We start from the raw sequence: 22,138 nt of genomic DNA, 5'->3' as shown, positions 1-22,138 counted from the left end.
TCATACATGTCTCTGATGGCCATTCTTAACCTGTGTTTCCTGTGTATGATGTATCACTTACACTTTCCTCAATTTTAGGAAGCTTATGTCCATCTTGTGAAATGACATGCTATTATTATCACTGGTATCATCTTTTACACAATAATCTCTCAGCTGGTGTTGTGTGGATTCAGTTTCAGTGCTGAGATCATGACATTTCCATTCGAATCGCAGTTCCTTCTCTTATTTTGAAAGCCAAATCGCCGTGTTTCCGGTACGCCTCGGCGTGTCTCTGTCTGACTTGACATTTAAAACTTGAGGGAGGCCCTGTTTCTATTTGGAAAAGCTGCTCACCGCCCAAAACGCAACCAGAGAGGAGACGCGCGAGGGGCGAGAACAACCTGATCCTGAGTGGAGCCGGTGGTGAGCGCAGCAGCACTTTGGAGGGGGAATCGAACACGGACACGGCGCCAGAGACAAAAGTGTCAGAGAGCCGCTACCGACAGAGAGACGCTCAGATTAGACAGATGCAGTTCACCGTCCAGTGAGCCGCGCTGGGATGAGAATAATCTGACTTTTGCAGCGGAGCGTCCGGAGAATTACGCACGAAGCGCAGCTCCAAGGTGACCAACTTTTTACGCACGGTGCTCTGGAGTGGAGACGTTTTACTGATGGTGCATTATTTTGACATTTAACGCAGATTTTATTTTATTTTTTCCTGGAACGGGGAGCTCGTTACTTGATATTTTAAAACAGGAGTCTGGGCTGGAGAGTGGACGCATCGAGCACTTTGTGACACATGTTCACGCCTCGTTTTGTTTTAAGAAATCACATATTTGGAGACATTTTTGGATTCACAGCGGGAGCTCACAGGGACACTCTCTCTCTCTGTCTCTCTCTCTCTGTCTTCACGCTGCAGACTGACACTATGGGAACTGCGCCGCTGTAGCCTCCGTCAGTCATAGTATCCTGCATTACGCACCTGTCCCACTACACAGCACACGCTCCACGTCTCCGTGTGTGTGAGTTTTCAAAACAGCGCTATGGACAGAGTCATACGTCTAGCCTGCGTGTGAGTCACCGTGAGCAAACATTTGGACAAGCTGCGCTGGTAGGCAGTGACACATTTTTTTTTTTTTTTTTTTTTTTTTCGGGGATATTTAACCGTGCGTGCACTCGCACCACAAGCCACACACGACACCCGGACGAGGCTCGGTGCAGCCGGGGGATTGGACGCCGAGGTGCTAAATGCCCAGCCGGTCGCTTGCGGCTCCACAGGCTGGGCGGCAACATGAGGTCCTGGGTCCTGCTGCTGCTGCTGGCTGCGCTCTCCGCGGCCCGTCTGCGGCTCGGCAGCGCTGAGGTAAGACCGGGATGAGCCGGTGAACGCACCGCATGACCTCGAGTCGGTCGGTGTGAGGGAGGGAGGGAGGGAGGAGGAGGAGGAGGAGGGGGGCTGACAGACAGAGATCAAAGATGCACAGTGTTCTCTTTAATGAAATGTCTATAAACTACTGATGAGGTAGTGATTAATAGAAATTTGCTGATCATTAGAAGGTGGTGATCAGAAAAAACTTTAACTCATTCTGATTTCATGCCTCTTTCTAAACCATGTGGTGAAAACAGGTTGGTTGTACCTCCACTAAACTCCCAGGGTGAGCTGGAGGAGAGATGTTTTCTAGTTAGAGCTCCTAATAGGAGAGGTGGTGATGTTTCTTTTCTTTCTTTCACTCTGCCTGGATTCCTCTACCCCATATTCTGCCACCATGAAAACACCAAGTTGTGTGGAGGAAGCCTGAAATATCAGTGAAGTCAATAGTTCATGTTCTGACACTGAGAGTCGTTAGAGCGAGGTGACATCTCGACTGCAGGAGAATTTCCTTCTCTTATTGTAATGAGCGTTGTGTGACATTCACGGTCCCCTGAGATGATCATGATCCTACTACAGCCTGGTGATGTTTCCAAAAAAGAAAAAAAAAGAACAGCGCAGGGTTTTGTGAGTGTTTGAGCGTATACACATCAATCTGTGCAGCTTTCTGCAGCCTGTGCTGTATCTGCGTCTCTCTGCGGCTGCTTTTCATGTCTCAGGGCTGTGAAGTGTTGCATGGAGGAGTCACAGTGTCACAGAGAGAGAGAGGGGAGGGGGTGAGGCAGGGCCTTGGCTGGAGGCCCAGCAGCAGGAGTTAACCTGTCGTACGCAGCTGGAGCTGGAAAAAAAAAATCCACCCATCATCGGTCCAGCTGCTGTTTTCACTGTGGCACCACGGCACCGAGGTCCTGATGTGCTCCACCAACAAAATCACATTTCTCTCAAACACAGGATGATCTGAAGTCTCCAGCAGACACCTGTTTCTTTAACGAGCCGCCGCTAAACACAAACACAAACACAACACACTGTAGTGTAGAGAAGAGAAAAGATGCATCAGGACCAACATTATGTCATTCATGCACAAGACTGGAGGGTTTTAGTCCTCGTGTCAGTGATTCTTGTCCACTTCAGCATCTCATCTTTATACGAACCCTTTAAACGGTGTTCAGTAACTTTTTTCTTCAGAGGTGGGACACAAGTGTCTCATGTGGATGACGGTGAACCCTGTGTCACTGTGACTTGCTGTGTAGCAGAGGTGTTCAACAGGAGGTCCGTGACCCCTAAGGGGGTCCGTGAAGGTGCCGCAGGAGGGTTGTGGAATATTTGGTTGATTAGGCAGTGTTTTATATCGTTTAGTTTCTGCATTTATGTTCAATATGTTCAATATGTTCAAATTTTAATAGCTTGTCTGCATGATGACCATGCAGTTGACAGACATTACTGATATCGGCGTTGGTATCAGTGAACAAGGTGTGTTTATAAATGGCAGAGGGACGGCTACTCTACTCACTGTACCATTTATACATTTAGAAAAAACATGACATAAACCTGTGTGTTATTTCAAAAGCTTAGTATTGAATGCACAATATCAAGCTACATTTATACATGGTACTGGGCCTAGTACAATTTTTTAATATAGTAGGGTATAGTAGGGTCCGGGTGCACTCACTCACCCATAAAGGATGTGCAAACCTGACTGCTAAGCGGTCTCTGACCTCTTGACACAACGGTTTGCATCATCACCCGCCGTGCAGGAGACCAGGGTCCAAACCCCACCTGGGGCAGTCTGTTCTGAAACACAACGCAGAGGGCCAGATTGACATCGGCTACACCTGCTCCATGTCTCCATCAGTTTGGGGGTCCCAGACCTGAAAAACGTTGAAGACGCCGGCTGTGTAGCATCATTACCTGAGTATTTTGTGACTAAGGCCTCATTAAGTCTCTAACTTCTCGCTTACGGTTCAGAATCTCAAAGACACTGAAGTTAAATAGAAAATGATCTATTCTATTGATACTGGACTTCAGGAGACGGGACGTGAAGTGTGGTGTCAGCCTGCACCCAAAGCATCCACCCCAGTCTGAGACACTGGAGGCCGTGGCTGTGGCTTTGCTACTGTATCACTGTGTGTTTGAGCAGCTGAGTGAACAAGTTGTGGCTCAGGAGTCAACATGGGTCGTCTGCTCATCAGAGGGTCGGTGGTTCGATCCCCGGCTTCTACAGTCTGCACGTCAAAGTTCATTCAGCCAAGACACCAAAATTACACTTGATAGCTGTTCCATCAATATATGGGTGAATGTGTTGAGTCATCGCTAAGAGCAGAGAAGTGCAGTTCATTTTAAAGTGTTTGCACTGAGGACAGTCTCTAGGCCGTAGAGCTGGTTAGCGGTTGGCAGCATCTCTAGGCTCTTCGCTCACGTTAAGGCGATGCCAGAGTGTGTTTTTTGGACATTTTAAACTTTTGTCACACACACGTGTCTCTCTTTGCGTCTCTTTGTCAAGTGCACAACAAGCTGAAACCGTTGGAAACACTCAACAACAACTCCTCTACATCCATAAAGAGCAGTTACAGTTCACACGGTGGAAAACAGGGTCGTAAAAAAAAAACACTTCACTCTGCCCTGTGAGCTGCAGTTCGACACTCCTCCAGGTCTTCTTCTTCTTCCGTGCGTGTTGTTGAGCTCAGCTGCAGCTGGAGGCGGCATGTGGAGAGCTCTGACATCTTTTTACACTTAAAACAAACACTGACCTGACATGTGACCTGCGAGTGAGACGCCGCCAGGTCGATGTGTGAGTCCCAGCTGAGGCTTCTGTGACACGCTAATCCTCGTCTTGTCACAACGTTCAGGCCGGTGATGGAGAGACATCTCTGACGTCTTGGCTCTGCCGCCGCATCTGCTTCACATGCACGCACACACACAGACACACAGACACACACACGTGCACGGATTACTCAGCAAACTCATTACAGGTTCACAAAGGTTGATCCAGGAACCATTTTCATAATTTAAGAAGGAGAGATCATTTTCTATTTAATGTGCAGCTGCTGTGAGTAATCCAGTCATTGCTGCTTATACAATATGCTGTTAAACACACAAGGATGAATGCACACATGCACGCACACACACACACATTGAGAAGTGTTACGGTTCATTTCTAAATCCATTTAAACAGGACTGGAGTCAAAAACACAAAAGCGTTCACACATGAGGTCAGACCTCGACTCTTTCATCATCTGCTGTTCACAATCGCAATTGTCCACACACTACACACTCACTCACAATGACCCGCATCACACACACACAGATTTTGAACAGGTTGTTGTCAGACTATTGTCTCTGCGGGCGAGCTGGGATGATGATTTGCTGCTGCCTGGCTTGATCCATTTTACATAAGAACAACAACTAATCTGCCGAGGGATTTCACAGACTTTGTGTGTGTGTACGTGTGTGTTTGTGTGTATGTGCACATCTGGGTGCCTGGGCGGGGTGGAGCTGCCTTGATGTGTTAGTGGACATATGTGCTTGTGTTTTGGAAGGGGGGGGTTGCCTCTGTGCGTGCATGTGTCAGATAGAAAAGCGCAGTGGCTCAGATTATTTGCTTGTAAGCCCCGCGCTGCAGCATTAGAGGAAAAAAATCCAGTCACAGTCCAGTGGATGGTTTGAAATAATAGGAATAAATAGGGATGAATGTTAAAAGTTTTGTGGATCTGGGCATCACATTTACAAAAAAAACTTAAGTTTAATGGTTAAATTAAAAGAGGGACCATATTTGACTCTTTTAATGTGTTTTATTCCAAGTGTAGTTCGTACATCTCCTCTCTCAGCTTCTCTCTGTAGCTTTAGTAACAACAGGTTGGTATCAGCCAATCAGAAGAGAGGAGGCTCTGATTGGTTGATTGTGTTCTGAGTGATTGATTTCAGGTAAAACACTAAGAGGAACCAAATTCTGCCAGTGTTGGATGTTGGGTCCAGGTGGGCGGGGCTTGGTAGCAGATTCATTGTGACATCACAAAGTCACACAAAGTCCCGACGGCTTGTCTTGAGGCTCAGTTTCTGTTTGCATTTCTCTGTGGACTGAGGCTTTGATACTTTCAGAGTATAAATCCCGGGCTTACTTTTATACGATACACATCCTTCAATATGACTTGAATAATTAGACCAAAATATAACATCCGAGTTATTTTCAACTGTCTCTAACTAACGATACTGTAGCTGTAACAACATTCAACTGAGAGAAATCAAACACCTGTGGCTGCCTCACAGTGAAACGCCCTGCAGCGATGCCTCCTCGCCTTCAGTCACGCTCACCGGTGTCTGGAGGGCTTTTATTTTGAAGCAGCTGCAGGCGCGGGGCTAATAGAATCAGCTAACCTGGAATGCTAACTATTTACTCGAAATGACTGGTCCTCAAAGTTTACAGTATGCAGCAATCTGTTTGAAGGTTTGCACAGGACAAAGACGCCTGATCTGTTGCTTTTCCAGTGTCCGTTAACGATCCCAATACAGAACAACAGTGTATTGATCAGAATAATTAGGTTAATTGATTCATAATTTGGTTCAAAGGACTTGACTTCAGTGCTTATTGTTATTCAAATGATCTGCAGTTGTTCATACTTTTCTGTCTCATGTGCAGAACAGAGCAGGCAGACGTCTTCACTGCCTTGCTCAAAGACACAGTTCATCCCTCAGACAGCTTGTCTTTCTTATCCTCTTTTCTTATTTCCACTCTTTTCATTTCTCCTCTGCTGCTCCATTCTTCTGTCATCTTCCCATCCATCATCTGCACCCTCATCTCTGCTGCTTTTTGGATTGTGTGTGTGTGTGTGTGTGTGTGTGAGGGAGAGACAGTGAGTCCCCCTGCCTGCACCCAGCTCTGTGAGGATCAAGTTTATGCGACAGTCTTTTGGCCGTCTGCCACGTCTCTGATAAAAGACGGCATGTGTTGTGACAGCGCGGTGTGATGGTGAGTCACTCCTCACACACACACACACACACACACACACTTTTATTGTGTGTTTTAGTGTGTTTATTATTATTATTATGTTTAATCTCTTTTCAGTCAGAGTCTGCGCCTCTGTTTGATTTGATTGCATGTTTGTATACGTGCGACACCGTGCGTGCATGTGTGCGTGTGCGCTCAGCCGCCCCATAATTACATTCCATTACACTTCACCTTTCTCCTCAAACATTCCATACAATCTCTTTGCCTTCCAGGCTTCCTGCAGCGAGTGTGTGTGTGTGTGTGTGTGTGTGTGTGTGTGTGTGTGTGTGTGTGTGTGTGTGTGTGTGTGTGTGTGTGTGTGTGTGTGTGTGTGTGTGTGTGTGTGTGTGTGAGACCTGCTTGTAGACCATGACATCCTATCAGACAGTCTTGGGAGCTTTTAAGCAACACACATTCACTCGTTTGTGTGAGATGTGAGAAACTTTCCATGGAAGCCTAGTTGAGCAGGAAAAAAGTGACTAAAAACAGAAACAACAATAACAACACAGGTGTAATTTTTGTGTGTTTGCACGTGTGTGTGTGTTGAGTTGAGTTGAGTACTTTTTATTTGACCTCAGACAGTTGTAATCATGAAAATAAAATCCATCTCTAATTAGAAACTATCTCATTTTTGGGCTGTTTTTTGTACAAAAAATGAGTATATATCACAGAAGCCGGCCTGTTAAGGGTTAATCAATTAATTTTATTATCGGAAATTAACAGCCATAGTGGGAGAGAAGCTAAATAACATAACAAAAAAAATCTTATTAATAAAACCATTAAAAAGTTATGACTTCACCATCACAAGGACTCAATGAGTCAACACCAAAAAAGTAAAAATGCATAAAAACTGATATTCCCCATAAACATTGTCTGACCTCAGACAGTTGTAATCATGAGAAAAAATCCATCTCTAATGAGAGAATATTTCATTTCTGGGCTGTTCTTTGTATAGAAATGAGTGTACATCACAGAAACTGGCCTGTGTGTGTGTGTGTGTGTGTGTGTGTGTGTGTGTGTGTGTGTGTGTGTGTGTGTGTGTGTGTGTGTGTGTGTGTGTGTGTGTGTGTGTGTGTGTGTGTGTGTGTGTGTGTGTGTGTGTGTGTGTGTGTGTGTGTGTGTGTGTGTTACACAGTGAAGTGGGAACTTGGTGACAGATTCGTTCTGGCTAATTTAGCTGTTCTGCTCAAACCACTATTATTAGCTTGTTGTCCAGCTCTAAGCTTCTTTTTTTTTAAGCAGCGGTTTGTTGTTTGTCCAAGTGAGGAACTATTTCCTCTGTGTGTCCCACTCTCTAATTTGTATGTGTGTGTTTGTGCATGTGTGTGTGTGTGTTTGTGATTAACACAGGGACTGTAATGATAGCTTGTTGCTCAGTGAAAACTGCCTCTGTGTGTGTGTGTGCCTCTCTGGACAAATTGGGCTGACAGTTAAGTGGTTAAGCATCTGTATGTGAACTGGAAAAGAGGGGGCGAGAGTGTGTGTGCATGTGTGTAAGTGTGTGTATGTGTGTGTTTGCTCAACTAGGTCAGCCAATGGCTCGTGAAAGTCATCCAGGTGTCCTGAGCCACCGCCGCCCACAAAGCAGACAGAGACAGAGAGAGAAGAGTGGAGGAGTGAGAGAGAGAAAGAACTACATTTACAGTTAAAGGCATTTTTAGACGTGATGACAAAAGGCTGCATCTCTAATTCAAAGAAAAAACTTCATAATATAACGAAAATATACTTTTAGAATCATCCTTTTTTCCTTTGGAGCCTGTCTGGCAGAAGAGCAAACATGTTTTACAGCAAATGTAGAATAAAATGTAAATTGTAATCCTGATATTTATGTGTGCTACTGTATGTAATAATCAAACAGTCATAACAAAATATCATATTACCTGTTCATAAGCTACAGATAGCTTCTGGGGTTACCCCTTTTAAAAGATCATATCTGCTGTATTTTATGAATTGAAATTGTATTCTGGATTTTAAAATACATTATCGTAATCATGTAAATCCCTAGTGTCCTAAAGAATTGATCTGCACATTTTGCTTCCACTACAGAGCCAGCGTTGCATTAGCTGCTCTAGAAGAAACATTGTGAGTTTAGCATCAAACTTCGTCTTTACTCAGTAACATTTATCCCCAGAGGTGGAAAACAACACTAAAGTTAACTCTTGTTTCTATTAAACCTTCTCTTCTTACTCAAGTTAGGATGCTAACCAGCTAGCCATGCCCCGCCTTGTCTTAGACTTCAAGAAACTTTATTGATCCCAAAGGAAATTCCTGACGTCACTTTCCACTTTCCTGAAACTACTTCTGGTCAGAAACCACAACCTGCAGCAGAGGAAACTTTAAAAATAGCTCCTTTAACGCAGCAGCAGACGACTCAACCTAATACAACCAGAGGATTAATAGCTGCCTCGTAATAAACACTTTGGCACTTTACATAATGTCATGTTATACCACCGGACTCCCCACTGAGATATTCTTGATACTTGTCTCTACGGTAACTGTCTGTTATCGACTTTACAAAGATGTTGGTCGCCCAATTAAAAATAATCTCACTTAAAAAACCTCTAACCGGTTGGTTGCTACGCTGAGGTTAACACTCTGGATAAACAGTAACTACATTTAGTCTCATCACATCAGGAATGAAAGGCCGGAAGAAGATCCTGTTTAAATATTAATTAGAGGAAAGGTTAAAGTTAGAAGTGTTACGGCTCTGCTGGGGTTAATATTGAGTTTGATTACAAGTAATAAGTCTTGTATTCAACCAAACAGGTTGAAAAGTGAACAGACTCTTAATGGTACTGATCATTTTTTAAGGGAAAATAATGTAAAATTGAATTTTAAGCAGCATCAGAGTTTTGTCGGTAAATGTTTTCCCTTTGAAAATCAATGGGGGGATACATTTACATTTGTTTATATTATAACATTTCTAACTAACAACTTTTTATGAAGCATTGAGGAAAATTTTCTGCATTTAAAATGTTTAAATCCTCTGACTGGCTGTGTTTATGAGAACATCTTTGGGAGAGTGAGCGCTGCCTCCGCCCTTGGAGGAGTACGAGGGGAGTACGATACTGTAAACATGTTATATCTATACTCATTAATTATGCATCACGATCGAAACCCCTTTACTTTTTTCTCTCTCTCTCTCTCTCTCTCTCTCTCTCTCTCTCTCTCTCTCTCTCTCGTGGCATCTCGGAGAGTTCACCGGGGAAAAAAAACACAAAACGAAAACAACATTTTTTACTCCTCATATTCTCAACGCTCCTTAATTTGTTTTGGCATCTTTCTTGGCATAGTGGCTCCATCAAAATGTTGCTCCGGCTGCGCTGAGATAGTATCACCTTACAGCCGAGCAGAGCAAAAGCAAAGTGTGACACAGAGCGCCGAGTAAATCTGCCTTTGATCTCCATGAAGAAACCGCAGGAGTCTCCTTAAAAAACACAGCCAGACTGAATCCATAATGAATTCCTGCAACGGCATTCATTAAAAGTTCATTAAACATCGCATTCCTTCGCTTTTCTCGGGCGATAATTAAATGACTTACACAACTCTGTTAAATAACGGTGGGCTATATTTCACAGTTTTAAGATTTATAACATGCAGATGTTTTATTTTTCATTGAATCTAAGGCGAAATATTGATCATTTTCTTGATTCTTTGGATAAAAACCGAAGTGAAAGAACCAAAAAAAATGGACCAAAACAAAAACAAAAAGCGAGAGCGAGAGTGAGAGGCTAATTTCCCTGTGTTACTCTGTGGTGTTTGTGGGTAAACAGACAGGGAGAGAGTGACAACAGCAGCAACAAACACCAATCACAACCATCATTTCCTCTGCAGGAGGAAGTGAAACTGGAGCGTTGAGAGTTGACGGGAGATGGAGGACTGAGATATTACACAGCAGCTCTCTTTCTGTTTGTTTGTTTCCCTGCTGGTTGTTCCATTTCTGTTTAATCTTGGAAACTTTTTTTTTTTGGAGGGGGCGACAGCTTAGAAAAACAGATAATAATCAAAAGTTACACGACTAAGCCCATGTGTTGCGTTGTGTTTTATATGTGTGGAAGAACTCACTCCCCCCTCCCTCCATGGATTCACTCTTCCCCCTGCAAAGAGGCCACTTCCAGCCTCTGTGTGAAATAATAATAAATACCAAAGTCACAGTTCAGGACCCGGACAAACCCCACGGTGGATATAAACCCTCCAGAGGGGGTCTGGATCCTTGAATGAACCTGCACTACAACCTTTCAGAATAAGAGTCTATCCATCCCAGTGGTTCCCAACCTTGTTTGGCTCCTGACCCCATTTTGAGAGACCTGCCATCAATCAACTCGATTTATATTTGAGAAAGTGAAAGTATAGAATAAAGCTGTTTAAGATAGTGTGTGGTGTTTTTAATCATAGTTTTATAGTAGTATATATATATATTATTATTATTATTATTATTATTATTATTTTTAATCAATTACTAGAGATTTCAGGCGACCCCATTTGAATTTCAGGCGACCTCACATGGGGTCCCGACCACAAGGTTGAAAAACACTGGTCTATCCCCACAGAGAACATTAATAATGTTAACTTTTTTTTCTTCATTGGGTTCTTTTTGACCGATTTTTCTGACTGGCATCACCTGAATGCCCCATTTTACCGCTGATGATTGGACACAAGGATTATGGGATATCGAGGGCTTCGAGTGCGGTACACATGGTTTTGTCGGGCGAATGTGGGCTGCTTTATTCCTCTAAGAAGCAGAAGTGGGACATAGCTGCTGATTCATGAGTGTTCACTGTAATTCAATACAAAGCATTGTTGGCACCGCCGGTGTTTCCAAAGTGCATAACAAGAGTAATAAGAGTGTGTGTTTGTGTTTGTGTGTGTCTCCACAGGGCGACCCTCTCCCTACGTCGCTGGTCGACCTGGTGAGGAACTCCCCCATCTCCTCGATGGACGATCTGAAGCTGCTGCTACAGCATGAGACCAATGCAATAGGTACCTACTAATAACGACCAACACACACACACACTCTAATAACACAGACGTGGAGGAGGTGAATGTGTGTATGTGTGTGTGTGTGTGTGTGTGTGTGTGTGTGTGAGGCCTGAGGAGATAGGAATGCAGTAAGAGAGAGTATCAGCGTACATGCCAAGCACCATGTTAAGGCAATATTTACCCGAGACAGCAGAGAGACACCAGCCTGGGGTCTGTGTGTGTGTGTGTGGGTGTGTGTGTGTGTGTGAGAGAGAGAGAGAGAGAGAGAGAGAGAGAGAGAGAGAGAGAGAGAGAGAGAGAGAGACAGAGCTGTGACCTTGTTCTGTGTCGGACAAACTGAGACAGAGAGAGAGAAACTTCCAGCACAAGGTCACTGCATTGTTCTCCTGCTCTGGATTCCTCTCCATGTTCTGATATATGGATGTGTGTGTTTGTGTGACAGAGAGAGAGAGAGAGAGAGAGAGAGACCCCCCCCCTCAATCCACCATCCCCACCCCTCCCTCCCTCCCTCCTCTACGACTCCACTCCCCCAAAAACAAGAGTCCAAACAAACTCAGCAGCAGCTCGGCGGGTGATTAAAAAATTCATTATGATCTTACCCTGGTGAGAAAGCAAGTCACACATACATATATTAATAGATGGCCCTTTGATCATCTCATAATGCATAAATAACATGGTGACATAACAGCGACCGGAGAGAGAGAGAGGAACCAACAGGCACGAGGAAGTGACTCAAAGTCGATGTTTTTTTATAATAATTTTGAAACTTAAGCCTGGGAGTTTTGGAGGTTTAGCAAGTTTTCCCAGAGGTCTGAGTTGGATTATGTTGACTTCTTTCTGTTGTTTACGATTGTTTTTCATCGTAAATTCTGTGTTTTTAGCAACAATGGCCAATTTTTTCAAACTGAAATGTCTATTTCAGGAGTGTGTGGGAAAAAAAAAAAAAAAAAAAAACTATAAAATTCCTCCACTCCTTTGATTTAACGACTAATTCCCACCAAAACTAATGATTCTCCCTCCGGCCTGGAGGTGTTTTGTAGCAATTAGCAAGTGTTAACATGCACAGTGCACACAATAAAACTTCCTGCTCCAATCAGCACATATTAGCATGCAGATATTAGCTATGCATGCTAATAAAAGCGTAAAAGATGTAATCTTTGAGTTTTGCACAAAGGATTTTGCAGCAGTGTGATGATTCTGATTGGCCGACTGTTGTTTTTTTGTTGCATAATTAAATTCATCACATGCAAATACATGAAAGAGGAGGAGCTTAGAAAAAAAAACATTTAGGTGCAGATAAATGAGCAGATAAAATTAGAAAGCAGCTTCTGAGAACAATAAGAAACTGTTCTTTCTGCACCAGGCAGTTAATTAGAGCTAACAGGCAACCAAATAACATCTTGTGCATCTGCGTATCACACACACACACACAGACACACAACCTCTCTCTCTCCCATGCACACACACACATACACAGTGACCAAAAGCAATCTACACCAGAGATATAATTAGGGCTAAGGGGCTACAGTATGAAATGACGACATGTGCAAACACACACTCTCTCTCTCACATAGATCCACATGAGTTATATTTAACGACTCATATCTCTCCTCAACAGTATTCTTGACATTGGCAAGACAAATTGTGGCAGAAAATAGCCTAATTGTTTTAGCGGGGAGGAGAAAAAAATGGCTTCCTTTGTGCGGTGAACAATGAGCTCGGCTAAAAACTGCCCCGAAAAGCCTCGAGTGTTTTAGGAGATTTCTGTCGTCGCTAGTAGAAGTGCTGCTTCAGTGTTGTTGCCCCGCCGTGGGATCAAAGCCTGCATGGAAAATATGAAGTTGACTTTATTAACTCCCTAATTCAGTTTTTGTCTAATTTTCTCTCGTTATCTCTCTCTCCAAAACTCCCCTCTTCCCCTCCATTTCTCTTTTTTTTCTCCCCCCTTCCCAGTAGAAGAGGAAGAAGACGAGCATGATATTCCCGCGAACCGCACCCACGGCCGATACACTAGAAGTCTTGGTAGGTTTCCACGTCTATTTGCGTCCCTTCCGGTCTATTTGTGTCTCTTTCGCTCTTGTCTGTTTCTTCCATCTGTCTCTCATCACTTTGTTGTGCCTTTCCTGCCAATAATTCAATCTCACTCTTTATCTTTCTTTCTTTCTTTTTCTCCCTCATCCCCTTCTCCTCCTCTAACAGTGGAGGCGCAGCCGGCGCAGCAGGCGGCCTGTAAGGTTCGGACGGAGGTGATGGAGGTGACGAGGTCCATGCTGGACCGCCGCAACGCCAACTTCATGCTGTGGCCGCCGTGCGTGGAGGTGCAGAGGTGTTCGGGCTGCTGCAACACCAGGCTCATGCAGTGCGTCCCCACCGTCACCTCCAGCAGATACCTGCAGGTACGCACACACACACACACACACACATGCACACACACACACACACACGGCTGCCATGGAAACATGAGGTCATGGTTTCAAATAGGTGCAGTAACTGTGGAGTCAGTTCCTTATTCATGACACTGTGCACTCACTGTGACACAAGCCAAATACCAAGAGCTGGTTAAAAAGAGCAATGCGACGTTACCATATATGGACTTTCAGTAGAATATCATATCATCGTCTTACATAAGCATTTTTACACGGTTCTTCTTTCCAAATTAAAGGATTAGTTTATCATTAGGGGAAATACGCCGATCCGTTTTCTGGCCAGTAGAGCACTCTCACATCACAGCACACACAGTTAGCTTAGTTTAGCTTAGCATAAACCCAGCGAACAGGGGGGGAAACAGCAGGTCTGGCTCTGGTCCAAGAGTAACAGCACCTGGATTTAACACATGATACGTCGACTGTTGCAACGACATAACAGGTTCTGCCGGGTGAAATTTGTTTTCTGTTAGAGTGGAGGTAGATGGGATGTTTCCCCTTGTTTCCAATCTTTACGCCAAACTGGATCCAACTTCTTATCAATAAACTTAAAGGAACCATCCCAAGCGGCTCGTTTTTGGCAAAATTATAAAAATCTAAGTATATCTGGTCAGTATTAGACAGTAATCAATTACATAAGTGATTTGACATATTAATGACGAAATTTGGTCGTCTAACCCTAACCCTAGGGGCCAAAATTTGGCCGACCATTCAAATTAGTCTCAGACAACTTTGGTTGGATGGCCCGTCCAACCAAAGAGACGAGAGCTGTGACACCGGGTCCGAGGCTCTGATCGCAGGTTTGGTTTCCAGCAGCGGTGTGGAAGGCAGAGAGCCTCCACTCTCCCTGTAACAAGTTACAAGTCATTTATCAAACATCACAATTAGTCCCAAGCCGTTTAATGACAGTAAAAATGAAACATAAGGTCAATACCCTGCATGGTTCTTCTGCTCTGTGCTACTGCTACTACTAGCAACGGTCTATTTAACGGTTTTGGTGATTCCTGATTGGACGGGGGGGGTGGGTGCTTATCAATTGTGCAATAAAAAAAAATCATAAGTCCAGCCGCCTGGGATGGAAACTTTAATGCACCGATTTAAAACCGTGTCAATTCCCTTGGTGATCACATGCAGATAATGAAAAACAAAAGTAACTTTTTGGATTTTTCTTCCAACATGAATTGGTCTATTAGTCACGTTGTGATAAGGAGCATATCAATAGAAGACTAATATTGTTAGTACAGGCTTCCCTGCCAGGATAAACTACTACCAAAGGTCAGGTGCCTCAGTAATGACTGTGTTGGAATTTTTATTTTTATTTCTTCAAGCGGTGACGAACTGAATACACTGGTAAGATAATAATAAATTAACCTGCAGCATCTGACTTTAGACCTGATATAACAGGAAAATTGACATTTGTGCGATTAGGTTTTTGGCTGAGCGCCACCACATTTAAGGAAATTATCAGCTTGTCTGGAAACGTCGACAACCAATCAGGTGGCTTCGCTTCTTGTTTAACTATCGTGCCTCGCTGCACACACAGCTGTATGTTCAGCCGAGAGAAAGTTTTGTTTGAATCCGTCCTAAAGTTTTATTAAAGTCCCCCTAACAAGGCATTTTAAAATTTGTAAAAATGCTCTGCTATGACTTTTTTTTAATTAAAATTGCTTTCCCACAAAAAAGTTGTTTAAAAAAGCTCCCAAATAGACTAAAAACAGGTCTAGGACAATTTCTCCCTCATTGAAAAATCCAGATTCTATGAATATTCAAGAGTAATGCAAATGCATCATGGCTCGCGCCCGCCCACCGCCACCGTGTTGCTAAGTAACGGCAGTGCGCGTTAACGGGGAAGGGGAAACGGAGGAGCGAAGTCAAAACATGAGACTTGCACCGAAGTTCAAACCCTGGCCTACCGCATTCAAGGTGGCGACTAAACCTCTAGGCCACGGCAACTAATGATAACATGTTTGAACATCTAGCTGTATAAGTAGATCACATCACAGTGAGCAACAAATGAGATGCAAACAAAATCAACGGGAGTGGTTGCTAGTTTCGTGACGCATGAAAACTGACTCCAATTGAAAAACTGAATCCAGTTTTTTCAGTCTGACTTGAAACTGCATTTTCAAGTCTAAAATGCTCAGTTATGGCGTGGATTAGCAATTTTGCTCCTGAAATGCCTTGTAGCAGAGCCCACACACTAAATTGACATTGGCATTTTTGGTTTAGGGGGTCTTTAAAGATTTATAACCTGATGTTTGTTTGTCTCCAGGTGATAAAGATCCAGTACATCAACAGGAAGGCGCGCTACGATAAAGCCATCATCTCGGTGGAGGACCACGTCAGCTGCAGGTGTCAGTCCGCTGCGTCCTCCTCCTCATCGTCTTCGTCTCTTCCCGTCACTCACTCGTCCATCCAGAGCAACCCCAACCCCCTCGCGCCGCCGTCCGCCCACCACACCCTGCCTCTTCCCCGGTCCGTCCACCCGGCCGCTCCGCCCAAGACGCACGCCTCCTCCAAGGCCGACCTCCATCGCCACGACGACCTGAAGCGCAACCAGCAGCAGCAGCACTACGGCCCCGAGGAGCGCGAGCCGGTGGCGCGGCAGTGGCAGCAGGGCAGCTACACCCAGCTGGTGCACTGGTCGCAGCCCCGGGCGCCGCAGCAGCAGCCACAGCAGCCCGTCATCGGCGTGCTGGGCTCGGTCGGCAGCAGGCCGTCGGAGGCGAGGGGGGAGCACAGCGTCATGGGAACCACGCCGCAGGTCGGGCACGGGAGCGGGTATGACGGGAGCAGGGAGGAGGGCAGCGTGCACGTGGCGCACAGCGGCGGCGAAGTGCAACAACAACAACAACAACAACAGCAGCAGCAGCATCATCAGCAGAGACAGCAGTACCAGTATCACCATTATCCCCAGCAGTACAACCACAGAGCGGCGGCGGACGACCACCAGTACCGGCTCAACGCCCCGCAGTCGGACAGCGCCACCGGCCCGACCCCGCCGGGCACGCCGGAACAAGGCCCCACCCCTCCGCTCGCCACCACCGCCACCGAGCAGAAAGACTCAGTGACCGGCCGAAAGACGACGCAGGTCACGGGTCGCAGACAGACTGAGACGGTGGTCGGTCGGAAAGAAGGGAACGAGCGGGAGGACGGCGGCGGGTCGGCCAACAGCGGGGACTCGGCCGCCCCCGAGCCGGCCAATCAGGGGAAGGAAAGAGACTCTAACGTGACCGGAGGAGACGGTCAGTTAACAGAGGAGGAGAGGAGGCAGAAACTTCTGGAGATGGTACAGAGGGAACCCGAGAAACAGACGCATCTTCATCCTCATCATCCACAGCAAAGACCAAAGCCCACCACATTTAAAACAGGTAATGCTCAGCTGTGTGAGAATATTTATCAAGATTAGACTTTAAATAACACATTCATGGCATAATGTACGATTTAAATGAAAACCAAAAGGTCAAATACAAAAAAAAGTGATTGATTGGTCACAGACATGCACCTGAAAACAGCTACGTCTGACTTATAGTCTCATATTGCTGTTAAAGGTTTGTTTACATCAGTCATATTATTATTATATTATAACCTTTATTTAAACTCGGAAATATATTGAGGAGCAACCTCATTTGCAATATAGTTGAGACAAAACACAAAACATTTGAAGCATACAAGCATATCCGAAATCTGAAATACCCAAAAGTAAAGTGACAAAGATAAATTGAAAACAGAGAAGTCTAGTTAAAAACAAAAGGAGCAGTTGGAGGTAAAATGAGATGCAGTTATGGATTTAAATTGTCCTCCTGATAAAAGTGTGGTAAGTTTCAGATGGTTTTGCAGATTGTTCCCAATTGCAGGTGCAACGGTATGAAAAACTGGACTTTTCCAAATTCAGTATTAACAGAGTGAACCTGCAGTGTGAGCCAGTCATTTGACCGTGTATGATAGAGACTTGCATTAAAAGATACTAAAGAGTTAATATAGGATGGTAAGATGGTAAATGTCAAACTTTTATTATGCAACATACGGGTATGCATGGTTTAAATATTTATCTATACACGTATGTTTGTTCAGTAGATTTGCTCTGACTGACTCTGCAGACACACCTCTTTGCACAGTTTCTGCACAACTGTTGCTATCAAAACAAAACGAGCAGTTTGGGGAAAAACGTGGAAAATGCAGAATCCACTGACGACAGAGGCTGGAGGACTTGTGTTACAATCGCCGCCCTTGTCAGATGAAGTGCTAGGACAGATTTACAGAGGGGTAACCACCGTTACCACTACTATACTCCAGTGGTTTGCCTCTGTGGTGAAGTGTTTTGTAATTCAAGCACTGCATGGAGAGTCAAGAGAGAGAGTCAGTGTGAGTCGTTTCCCGGGCAGGAAGCAGCTGAACGCAACACGTATGACTAAACACAGCGGCCACATGTGTCCTGCTATTCTTTCCTCAAACCCCCGAGAGCGCCGCAGCCAGAGAGCGCGACTCAGCTTTGTTGTGCAGCCTCCAAGGTTATCAGGTGCCCTTCAACGTGCAGTCAAAGCCACTACACGAGCTCCACGCCCTCTGTTTATTCTTCCCTGCTGCTGCACAACCAGAATGAAATGAACCTGTTGTTGGAATAAATCACCTGTTACTTGATTTCCTTTTTTTTTTCTTCATATTTTCATGTCATTTTATATTTTTTCTGTTGGTTGCTTATTTGTTCTGAGTGAGTCAGCATTATACTCATTTGGTTACAAAGCTGGTTGACAAAGAGAAACACATATCACCTAAGGTCAAATTTAGCAGCTACTTTGTTAAGGAAAGATTGTTCTCCTATATAAATAACACCAGTGTGTTTGCATACCAGCTTTTCTGCTCATCAGATTTCAATATTTATATATTAACAAAGAAGTGAGCTGTGTTGTCCATTACTTGCTTTAGTCTCATGATGTCTTTTTTTCTTCATCTCCTCCAGCCCCCTATACCGCGGCTCCCATCTCAGCCTCTGCACGTCAGGCTCCTTTCCGTCCAGCTTCGCCCCGGCGCAGGAGGAAACACCGCAAACGCATCAGCAAAGCAGCCATCAGAGCCATGATCATGTAGAGCTGCAGGTAAAGAGGAAAAAAAAGAGGAAGATCATTCCTTCTTGCAAAAGTCATTTTGATGCTTTGCATTTCAAACAGCTGCAGGGACGTTTGTCCTGTCACGGAGCTCGATCTCTGATCCTACTGAAGGGCAAAATAAAAGTCAATTTATCCTTTAAAGAGGAACTATGCAAGTCCGGTCGCTTTTCCGCTGTTCTGCTAACCCTCCACCTGGCCATGTGCATTTGTTTACAATAAAGCCGGCAAGAAATCAATCAATAGAGCGGTAGATAACATTATATATCATATGTTACGACGTGTATATTTGTGTAGTTTAATCTGTCATAAACAAGAGATTACGGGTTACGGGGCGCGTTTGTGTGCTGGGACACTGGGTCGGAGGCTCTGATCTTGCAAAATTGGTGCAATAAGAGCCTCCATTCTCCCTGTAACAAGTTCAGTCATTTATTAAACCATTTAAATTACTCCAAAGCTGTTTAATTAAGGTAAAAATGAAGCATAATTAAGCTACAAATCCTGTATAGTTCCTCTTTAATGAGACAAGAAGGAGGAAAAACTCCTTGAACCTAATATTAGTTTTACATTATTTATTGTGCAGACAAAGAGACAATGAAATCCAACCATATTTATCTCATACATCTTCTTTCTCTTACAGGTGATGGTAAAGCAAACCAAAAGCTTTTGGCCGGACACGTTGCTCCAAAGGCACACACAGCGGAGGACGAGGAGCATGGCGGGATTCTTGAATGTGGGACAGCTGACTCTGTGATGGACACTGCTGCCGTTTTGTGGACAACGGACAGCGTCAGAGACAACGTTACCTTTCCTGCTCCAGAGCTGCCGCAGAGCGTCCAGCTCCGTGGATTTGACAGAAGTGCAATCTTATGAACTCCCCTCGGACCGGAAGATATTTGTCACACTAAAAAAAACACTGGATTTCATTTGTGTGAACCTCAACAAAATCCCATTAAAGTGGATCGACACAGAAGTTCATCAGATGCCTACAGCTAGACTGGCGGTCTGTTCTTACGGTTGGCAGCCATTGATTGGCTACTTTGAAACACTTTGGACTTCCAGCTCAACTACTGATTGGTGAACCCTGACTGTGACTTTTTGGGACTAAGAATGAAGTCGTTGATTTTGCGGGGGGCTTGAATGTGGAGCTCGAGTTGAAACTGGAGATGTGGAGAACTGGATTTCTACACAGGGACGATAACTGGAAAACTGGAGAGTGCAGCTCAGACCTCAATGCCAAAACATTACTGTTATCCTACAATGTCTGAATCTAACTGTATCTAACACTGGAGTAGCCATACACTGATCATACCACACTGACTTTAGAGAAGTGCTCTGCCGTGTACTGTAGCTTGATGTACTGGAAAATATCAATAACCTGCTCATTTTGTACTACTGCCAGATCAAAATGGAATAACAACCAAATGCCTGCCTAGATAACAATGCTATGAATATCCACATTAAAGCAAGTCTTAAAGACCTGGCTACTAGAGATTGCTGTGAGCCAGTTATTAGCCAACACTGTATGTATAAATGCTTTTAGAAAATGATATCCGGGGGAAAAAGAAAAACTTTATTTCTTAACTTATTTAAAAAAAACAAAATACGGAGGATATGAAGTCCTCCGCGTCTCAAGTGTAATTATTGTTGCAAACATGTTTCAGATTATTATTGGTTGTACAACTGTTACTGTCATGAATGTTATTTTTAATATAAAATAAAAATGTTAAACAAATACACAGTTCATGTATAGTTTTGTTTCAATTTTTCTTTTCTGTGTTTCATTTCTGTGCATATGTGTGTGTGATTAAGTGTTAGGCGGACATGTAGGTGCATGCATACGAGCGCATGTGCATGCACCTACATGTTCGAGTGTGTGTTCAGTTCGGTTGTGCACAACATGCACCCGTACAGTGAGCTGCTCTGCTAATGTTTGCCCTATGGCTGCAGCTCTGTCACGCAAAGGGGTCAGCAGAAATGTCTGGTTGCTATAGCAACTCGCGGACGGACATGTCAACAGAGGCGTATCGTATGGTGAAAGAGAGACGGGGGGCGAGCGCAGGGAGGGAGGGAGGGAGAGAGGGGGCGGGTGTCAGTGCAGGAATGGACAGAAGATGAATGACAGAGTGGGAGAGGGAGAAGGAGAGAGAGAAGGCCCAGTTCAGGGGTGAAGGGAGATGAAACATCACAGCAGAGAGAGAAGAAGAGAGACACAGCAGGGAGAGGAAGAAAAATAGACAATAATAATAATAAAATTGTGATGATGATAGAAAAAATACATAGAGATATAAAAATACATATGATGGAGGAAATATGTAGTTTAAGAGAGCAGGTCGGGGGTCTGCCATCAGGACAGAGAGCGCAGCCTAAATGTCATTCTGTTGTGTAACGGGGTTTCCCCCTGCAGAGCTAATTCGGTCAGCAGATTCTTTTCTTTGAGAGTGATGACTCAGCGTGTTCTTCACCAGGCCTGGAGGTACATAAACACATATAAACACACAAACTTCCAAGACTGCGTGACGGTAAAACCATGCAGGGAGGGTCCGAAGGGGCTAGACATGAACAAGTCACTGTTTTCTGTCCTGTGATCGGACCGCTGCAAAACTACTTTCCAAGAAGTTTCACACAACACAACACAGCACAACACAACGAGGACCTTTCTGCCTTTCTGAAAAACCACAGTGAGGTCGATGGTGAGTTGTGAAACTCAAAGATGCCACAAGATGGTTTGAAAGTGACGGCTATTAATAACAGGGAGGAACAACAGAAAGAAGAAGACGATGATGATGATGATTTATATCTGATTTTAGAACGATAAAGATTCACACAAAGTGACGGTGCGTTTGTTCCTCAAATGAAACAAGGGAACTGGATGGAGACACAGAAATCAGTCACCTGCTGCTTTGTTCATTTTGAGGATGGCTTTTGTTTACTTGCAAAGCAGCATCTGCATAATTAATCACATAACGACATGATTACAGTGGAGTGCAGTGAAGTAGACTCCTTACTCAGTTCTGAGTGATTGGACTTGTTGGTGCATCCTGGGATGAGCTGGGACAGGACACATCCGCAGCATCGTACATACGCCCTCACTCATGACTCAGCCCAGGTCTCTCAGACTCTTTTACAGCAGCAATGGCCCAAATTATCTGGCGTCTCTGTCTGCAGACTCCACTTTGCAACTTGGTAACTTCCCTTTTTGTGGCAGCTCACTGATGTCAAGTAGATAAATAGCCTTACAAATGTACCCGTTAAGCCTATTTTGATGTTGCCATCTTATTCTAGATGTCACCAATCAAAC

At 44.4% G+C, this 22,138-nt stretch overlaps 1 protein-coding gene across 2 annotated transcripts; it reads left to right on the top strand.

Annotated features, from left to right (window-relative positions):
• The first annotated feature begins 366 nt into the window (after positions 1-366).
• pdgfba (platelet-derived growth factor beta polypeptide a) lies at positions 367-20,486 on the top strand. 2 transcript variants are annotated; one of them, XM_083972777.1, is made up of 7 exons: positions 367-1,342; positions 11,207-11,309; positions 13,266-13,331; positions 13,509-13,705; positions 16,005-17,103; positions 18,693-18,828; positions 19,478-20,486. In XM_083972777.1, the coding sequence occupies exons 1-6, from the start codon at positions 1,271-1,273 to the stop codon at positions 18,818-18,820; spliced, it is 1,665 nt and encodes a 554-aa protein (XP_083828903.1). In that variant the 5' UTR covers positions 367-1,270; the 3' UTR covers positions 18,821-18,828; positions 19,478-20,486. The 2 variants fall into 2 exon arrangements, with proteins under 2 accessions (XP_083828903.1, XP_083828902.1); XM_083972776.1 differs by having other exon boundaries at positions 13,263-13,331.
• Positions 20,487-22,138: the final 1,652 nt, after the last annotated feature.

This window comes from Trachurus trachurus (genome assembly GCF_905171665.1).
Source record: "Trachurus trachurus genome assembly, chromosome: 1".
NCBI lineage: Eukaryota > Metazoa > Chordata > Actinopteri > Carangiformes > Carangidae > Trachurus > Trachurus trachurus.
This window is presented reverse-complemented; position numbering and strand designations above follow the sequence as displayed.

Excerpts from the sequence above, each read along its gene's own strand:
- pdgfba (XM_083972776.1), top strand. The coding sequence starts at position 1,271 with ATGAGGTCCTGGGTCCTGCTGCTGCTGCTGGCTGCGCTCTCCGCGGCC. Across the intron at positions 11,310-13,262 it reads GCATGAGACCAATGCAATAG|TAGAAGAGGAAGAAGACGAG; the intron begins GTACCTACTAAT and ends CCCCCTTCCCAG. Across the intron at positions 13,332-13,508 it reads CCGATACACTAGAAGTCTTG|TGGAGGCGCAGCCGGCGCAG; the intron begins GTAGGTTTCCAC and ends CTCCTCTAACAG.